The following is an 8,270-nucleotide window of genomic DNA, read 5'->3' on the forward strand; positions in this document are numbered from 1 at the left end:
AACGCCTGGCTATTTTTTGGTTGCAGCCATCATTGTTGTTTGGTGGGCCCGGGCTGGGTTCAAACCCGCCACCTTAGGTATACGTGGCTGGCGCCTTAGCCACCTGAGCCACAGGCACTGAGCCAACATAAAAGATTCTTAGGGATAATTTCACATCCTCAGTAAATTTGTGATCTACTTCAAACACAGAGGAATCCACTGTTCCAAGACAAAAGGACCAGAGTGAGCCATATGGCTGAGAACTGAAGGGCTACACTTAGGTCCCAGGGTGCAAAGGATCATTTATTAACTGCTCTTTCTAAAGTTCAAATTACACTATTTGCACTGAAAAGTTTATATAACATTAAAAGCCACTCAATAGGGAATAGAGTTATACCACCTATAACTGCCAGTTGTACCACTGGAGAAATGCAATTACTTACGCCTTTTTAATATCCTCGGCTGAAGCATGTCTCTGCACGCCTAGAACTTCATAGTAATCAACCATGTTTTAAATAATTGTTGGAACAGGTCCTGCAATTAAAAATAGGTGGTCAGTGACAGACTGCAGGGTCGGGTGGGTCACGGGGATGGGGAAGGGAGGGAGGTGTCACCTAGCACCTGCTGACCCAGAGATAACTTTTGTTGGCAGACTATTGGGTCAGGGCTTCCTCTGGGAACTCCTTCCAAAACTCATGCCCTAGTACCCTTCTAGATACAGAGAAGAAAAAAAAAAAATCTCCAAAATAACCTAACAGCCCAAACTAAATAAAAGGAAATGATTCTTAGGCTCAGTAGCCATGCTCAGGAAACATCAGTCACTCCCCCCTCCTTCAACACATGCCAGGCCTCGTGCAGGACTGGTGCACAGAGGACAAACTCGGTCCCTGCCACGAAGACAGCCACCATCCACCACCATCTCCCATACACCACTCAACGAAAATAACCAATTTATTTCTTTAAATTTGACAGGCCAAATCCTTTCATTAAACTAAAGATCAGGAAATTGCATTGAACAGGTCTATTCTACACTAACAGTGTCCAATTTATTCTATCAAGCCACTTTGTCCAAAACTAGAGCTACGCTTTCAGCAGCCTTTCCAGAAACCTTAGTTTAAGAGAGCTTTGAGGCTGAGTGCAGTGGCTCACTCCTATAATCCTAGTAATCTGGAAGATTGGGGCAGGTGGACTGCTTGAGCTCAGGAATTCAAGACTAGCCTGAGCAAAAGACAGACCCACCCCTCTCTACTTTAAAAAAAAGAAAGAAAAAGAATAGAAAAACTGAGGCAAGAGGATCACTTGAGTCCAAGAGTTGGAGGGCTATGAGCTATGATACTACAGCACTCTACCCAGAGCTGTCTCCCTGGGTTGAGTGCCGTGGCATCTCAGCTCACAGCAACCTCCAATTCCTGGGCTCAAGCGAGTCTCCTGCCTCTGCCTCCCAAGTAGCTGGGACCACAGGCGCCCGCCACAACGCCCGGCTATTTTTTGGTTGCAGCAGTCATTGTTGTCTGGCGGGCTCAGGCTGGATTCGAACCCGCCACCTTGGGTGTACATGGCTGGCGCCTTAGCCATTTGAGCCACAGGCGCCGAGCCTCAAAAAAAAAAGTTTCAAAGAAATACTCTCATTGTAAGGGGTCACTGGCCCCATATACCTGAGGTGGTGGGTTCAAACCCAGCCCAAGCCAAAAACTGCAAAAAAGAAAAAGAAATATTCTCATTGTAAATAAAAACAGTACAACCTCCATAGCTGACCACCTCCTTAAGTTAACCTAATTTGCACAGACCGCACATGCCCCACATGTACGTGTCTATACAGGAGGTCTAGTTCCTCATGGTGACCACCTCTGTATGCTGACCAGTTTGTTAGTCCCTTGAGCGGTCAACTTAAGAGGGGTTCTACTGTACATGACATCATAACCTTCCTAAGGCTGTGTTCCTGAGTTAAACAATGTCAAGGTTAAATGCCACACTATGTGTTACTCAATTTCTCAAATGAGATGCACAGTTCTTTTTTTCTTTTGAAGACAAAGAGTCGCAAGCTATCATCCCGCGTAGAATGCTGTAATATCATAGCTCACAGCAACCTCAAACTCAAGCTCAAGAGATATTCTTGCCTTAGTTTTTCTATTTTTAGTACAGATGGAGATCTTGCTTTTTTACTCAGGCTGGTCTCAAACTCATGAGCTCAAGCAATCCACCTGCCTCAGCCTCCCAGAATGCTAGGATTGCAGGTGTGAGTCACCGTGACCAGCCAGGACGTAGAGTTTTATCACATTTTTACTTAACAACGTTAGGTATCAATCCATAGTACCAAAAAGAATATTTTTACCTCATGACTCAGCATATGTATGCAATTGGCCTGCACAGTCCTCCTTAAACATTGATGGAATAACTATATAAAAGGAGTAGAAAGAAATGAATACACATTGGGTGGCACCTGTGGCTCAGGGAGTAGGGTGCCGGCCCCATATACTTAGGGTGGCAGGTTCAAACCCAGCGCCGGCCAAACTGCAACAACAACAAAAAAAAAGCCAGGCTGGGGCAGAGCCTGTGGTTCAAAGGAGTAGGGTGACAAAGTGAGATGCTATCTCTAAAAAAAAGAAAGAAAGAAAGAAAGAAATGAACAAACAAAAACTGTATTTGGGAGGCGAAGGCAGGAGGATCATCTGAGGCCAGAAGTTTGAGACCAGACTGAGCAACATGGCAAGACCCAACCTCTATTTAAAAAATGGAAAAATTAGACCCATGGGTTTGCAGGCGTGAGCCACCACCACATCACTCTGGAAGGCCAAAGTGGGTGATTTGCCTGAGGAGTTCAAGATCAGTTGAGACCCCATCTCTAAAAATCATCAGGGGTGGCTCGGTGCCTGTGGCTCAAGCAGCTAAGGCACCAGCCACATACACCAGAGCTGGCGGGTTTGAATCCAGCCCAGGCCCAAGCAAACAATGATGACTGCAACCAAAAAATAGCCAGGTGTTGTGGCAGGCACCTGCAGTCCCAGCTACTTGGGAGGCGGAGGCAGGAGAATCGTTTGAGCCCAGGAGTTGGGAGTTGCTGTGAGCTGTGATGCCACAGCACTCTACCCAGGGGGACAGCTTGAGGCTCTATCTCAAAAAAAAAAAAAAAAAAAAAACTCCAGGGGTGATGGCAGGCACCTGTAGTCCCAGCTAGTCCAGAGGCTAAGGCAAGAGAATCACCTCAGCCCAGGAGTTGGAGGTTGCTGTGAGCTGTGTAACACCATGGCACTCAACTGAAGGGGACAACGATTCTGTCTTTTATATATGTATGTGTGTGTGTGTGTGTGTGTGTGTGTATATATATAGAGAGAGAGAGAGAGTGTCTCATTTTGTCACCCTCAGCAGAATGCTATGGCATCACAGCTCACAGCAACCTTGAGCTCTTAGGCTTAGGCAATTCTCTTGCCTCAGCCTCCCAAGTAGCTGGGACTACAGGCGCCCACCACAACGCCCAGCTATTATTTTTTGTTGCAGGCCAGGGCTAGGTTTGAACCCCCATCCTTAGTATATGGGGCCAGCACCCTACTCACTGAGCCACAGGTGCCACCCAAGACTCTGTCTCTTTAAAAAAAGAAAAAAAAGTACACCTGAGATGAAACTGTGTGATGAGGGGAATAACTAGGGGTTTTCAAACTGAGTCTTGCCTTAAAGGCAACAACCCTGGAAGGAAGTAGGACAGAGAAAGAGATTCCCTCAGGAGCTCCCAGTTAGACAAAGCATCTAGAAAGTATTAATGCAGCACCAGAGAGATAAAGGCAAGGCCAGGTGAGTTCCTTCCCTCTGGAAACTCAGCCTCAAGTGACAATAGGGGCTGGACTATCCTTTGCTGTGGGAGTCTGTCCTGTGTGTACTGTGGGCTTTCCAGCAGACCCATGATCCTCAGTTTTCTTTTGTTTTTGGAGACAGGAGCCTCAAGCTGTCCCCCTGGGTAGAGTGCTGTTGCATCACAGCTCACAGCAACCGCCAACTCCTGGGCTCAAGCGAGTCTCCTGCCTCAGTCTCCCAAGTAGCTGAGACCACAGGCGCCCGCCACAACGCCCAGCTGTTTTTTGGCTGCAGCCGTCATTGTTGTTTGGCGGGCCCAGGCTGGATTCGAACCCGCCACCTTGAGTGTACATGGCTGGCACCTGAGCCACTTAAGCCTCAGGCACCAAGCCCTCAGTTTTCTTTTTATTCATAATTTTTTCTTTTTGAAACAGTGCCTCACCTAGATAAAATCAGGTGTACCCACCCAACTAGACCTGCCCTGCCCAGGAGAGATCAGGTTCATGACCCGCCCAAGAATGCTGCCAACTACTGCCCTCCCGGACCCTTTAAATCCCCATCCACCATAACCCAAGTGTGGAATTTCGGGCAGCACCTGTGGCTCAAAGGGGTAAGGGGCCAGCCCCATATGCTGGAGGTGGCAGGTTCAAACCTAGCCCCAGCCAAAAAAAAAAAAAAAAAAAAAACAAAAACAACCAAGTGTGGAATTTCTTGATTTCACCTCACCTGCATCCAGGTGGAAATAAAGACAACATTATTGGGTTCAGCACCAACTGTAGCTCAAGCAGCTCAGGTACCAGCTACATATACCAGACCTGGTGGGTTTGAATCCACCCTGGGCCTGCCAAACAACGACAACTACAGTCAAATAACAGCTGGGTGTTATGGCAGGCACCTGATTCTTTCAAGAGAATCTCTTGAGCCCAGGAGTTGAAGGTTGCTGTGAGCTGTGATACAACAGCACTCAACCCAGGGCAAGAGCTTGAGGTTCTATCTCAAAAAGGAAAAAAAAAAACCAAAACATTATTTCTACAAAACAGGGATTCTATCTCCCTTTCTTTTCTCGCCTTGGAATAATCTTTCACCCTTGGGTCCAGAACCTTTCAACTCTGTTGCCCAAGCTCACAGCTCACAGCAACCTCAAACTTCTGGGCTCAAGCAATCCTCCAGCCTCGGCCTCCTGAAGACTACAGGCACCACCACAATGCCCAGCTAATTTTTCTATTCTCCCATCTCCACCTCCCAGTGTGCTATGGTGTTTTTTCCCAAGAGACATAATCTCTATCTGTTATGAAGGCTAGATCGCACAGGTTATATTATTACAACTCACTATAATCTCCAAACCCTGGCCTCACGTGCTCAGGCCACAGTTCTGACCATTTAAAAAGTTTTCAGACATTACCAGAAATCCCCAGGGTGGTGGGAGGGGCTGAAGGATAGGGGATGCCCCAGGTTGAGAATCACTGCTGTAGGTTCTCTTTTCTGGAGCTACAGTGAGCAGGGGAAACCACAGATCAAAACCCAAGACCCCTCAGGGGAGCTTTGTGCTTTCTGAAGTGCACCCAACCTGGTGTTCCACACTCCCTCCTACCTTTCACTACAGATCACGGAGACCACTCCTCCCAATGCACACAAAGCTGTCCCTTCTCTCTCAAGTCCAGGAGCTGGGGTCAACACACTATAATTTACCAACAGTAACATCTCCTGTACTGGAAATGTCAACATCGTCTAAGTCTCTGACCATACTGTAAATAAATAATAAATATCCTCACACATTCACCAAAGTACTGCGCATAGCAACCAACATTTGAGCCCTTACAGTATCCTTTCTTCCTCCCAACACTATCACTGTCCTCATCTCTCGGCTGGGAAACCTGAGGCAGCAGGCTGAGCAGCATCTCGAATGGCGCACACCCCGAGAAGGAGGGGTCATCATCAGACTCAGGCTCTCCAGAGCTTCCCTCCTGATCCTATCTTGATCCCCCACCTCAGCCTCCCAGAGTGCTGGTATGACAGAAGAGTGATCCTGTCCAGCCTACTAAAAGATTAGTAAAATAGAATTCCAGGCAGGCTCAGTGGTTCATGCCTGTAATCCCAACACTCTGGGAGGCCAGATGGGTGGATGGCTTGAGCTCAAGAGTTGGAGACCAGCCAGTCTGAACAAGAGCGAAACCTTGTCTCTGAAAAATAGCCAGGCACTGTGGTTGTTGTAGTCCTAGCTACCTGGGAGACTGAGGGAAGAGAATCACTTGAGCCCAAGAGTTTGAGGTTGCTGTGAGCTGTGACGCCAAGGGCTTTGAAGGAATCATGGTGAAACTTGCCCTTTTCCCCTCGGCTGGTTTGCCGAAAGGATCAAGTTACAGTTACAGTAGATTAGTAAGAGAAACTTTATTTCCAAATACCATGCACATGGGGAGAACCACAAGAATAATTTCCCAAAGTCTCAGCTATAGTCAGTGGCTTTTAAAGATGCCTTTTAGGGCTTGGCACCTGTAGCACAGTGGTTATGGCGCCAGCCACATACACTGAAGGTGGCAGGTTCAAACCCGGCCCTGGCCTACAAAACAACTGCAACAAAAAATAGCCATTGTGGCAGGTGCCTGTAGTCCCAGCTACTTGGGAGGCTGAGGCAAGAGAATTGCTTAAGCCCAAGAGTTTGACTGAGGTTGCTGCGAGCTGTGATGCCACAGCATCCTACTGAGGGTGATATAAAAGATTCTGTCTCAAAAAAATAAATAAAGATGCCTTTCAGAAGGGAGGGGGGAGAGTGGGGAAAGTGCGTACAGCAAGTGGTTGCTAACGGGAGGAGATGGGTAGATGGAGGGAAACACACTGATTAGTAGATTAACCTGAGAGACAGGTATGGTGCTTCAAATGACCTTGCGGCCAGGTCTATTAGCATGTGATGAGGAGGCCAGAGCTTTCTGATCAAAAATGGCTTTTAATTTAAAATATTCTTTATACCAAAGAATCATATTTCAGGATGAAATTTCCTTAGCTCCTTCAGCTTCAAAGTGAAACTCTGTCTAAAAAAAAAATAGCACAGCAGGCTGGGCGCCTGTAGCTCAAGCAGCTAAGGTGCTAGCCACATACACCTGAGCTGGCAGGTTTGAATCCAGCCCGGGCCCACCAAACACAAGGACAGCTACAACCAAAAAATAGCCGGGCATTGTGGTGGGTGCCTTTAGTCCCAGCTACTTGGGAGGCAGAGACAGGAGAATCACTTGAGCCCAGGAGTTGGAGGATGCTGTGAGCTGTGATGCCAGAACACTCTACCAAGGGTGACAAAGTGAGACTCTTGTCTCCAAAAATAAAAAAATAAAAAAAATAGCCAGGCGCTGTGGCAAGTGCCTGTAGTCCCAGCTACTCTGGAGACGGAGGAAAGAGAATCACCTTAACCCAGGAGTCGGAGGTTGCTGTGAACTGTGATGCCACAGCACTCTACCAAGGGGGATAAAATGAGACTCTGTCTCTAAAAAAAAAAAAAAGGTTCAGTATTTGGACATTTATACTTTTTCTACTCTATGTCCCCTAAATGATAATTAAGTAACTACCATTTTCAGACATCTCTCCATCCAGCATCCAAGAAACTCTGCTCCAACCAAGCCCTGGGAAATACACACACAAATTCCTTTGTTCCAAAAAAAGACACTCAATATTGAAAACTGAGCTGAAGGGATGAAAAAGTTCCTTCTTTTAGAAAGCTGTCCATTACTGTCTACCAACCCACAGAATACTCCACATACTACATTTTTTTTTTTTTGAGACAGAGACTCATTTTATCACCCTCAATAGAGTGCCATGGCCTCACTCACAGCTCATAGCAATCTCCAATTCTTGGGCTTAAGCAATTCTCTTTCCTCAGCCTCCCAAGTAGCTGGAACTACAGGCATCCACCACAATGCCCAACTTTTTTCTTTGTTGCAGGTGTCATTGTTGTTTAGCTGGTCAGGGCTGGGTCTGAACCCACCAACCTCGGTGTATGTGGCTGGCGTTATAAACCACTGTGCTACAGGCACCAGGCGCTGGGCCCTTAATATTTTATTAGTAATTTTATTAAAGTTTTTTAAAATACCTTCAAGAGGTCACAAAGTCTCATGTCTGCTACAGACATTTCACTATCCTTAACATAAAAAACAGCAAATGAAGAAAATACATGGGAGGGTGGCACCTGTGGCTCAAAGGAGTAGGGCTCTGTCCCCACATACTGGAGGTTGTGGGTTCAAACCTGGTCCCAGCCAAAAACTGCAAAAAAAAAAAAAAGGAAAAAGAAAATAAGAAAATACATGGGCTTAGCACCTATAGCTCAAGCAGCTGAGGTGCCAGCCACATACACCAGAGATGGCAGGTTCAAATCCAGCCAGGGCCTGCCAAACGATAAAAACTACAATCAAATTTAAAAACAAAAACAGCTGGGGGGTGGCGCCTGTGGCTCAGTGAGGAGGGCACCAGTCCCACCCAAGAGAATAGCCTAAGCCCAAGAACTGGAGGTTATCATGAGCTGT

The 8,270-nt window shown here is 46.8% G+C and overlaps 1 protein-coding gene across 1 annotated transcript in view; it reads right to left on the reverse strand.

The window, feature by feature from the left end:
• The window catches only part of LOC100960132 (chaperone protein DnaJ-like), a 31,799-nt gene that overhangs the window by 13,560 nt on the left and 9,969 nt on the right, over positions 1 to 8,270 (reverse strand). The window contains exon 2 of the mRNA XM_023508265.1: positions 423 to 513. Within this exon, the coding sequence (XP_023364033.1) occupies positions 423 to 487 (65 nt within the window). The 5' untranslated portion in view covers positions 488 to 513. The remainder of the gene's footprint in view (positions 1 to 422; positions 514 to 8,270) is intronic.

Source organism: Otolemur garnettii, unplaced genomic scaffold, assembly GCF_000181295.1.
Source record: "Otolemur garnettii isolate 467f Iridium unplaced genomic scaffold, OtoGar3 scaffold00235, whole genome shotgun sequence".
NCBI classification, from domain to species: Eukaryota; Metazoa; Chordata; class Mammalia; order Primates; family Galagidae; genus Otolemur; species Otolemur garnettii.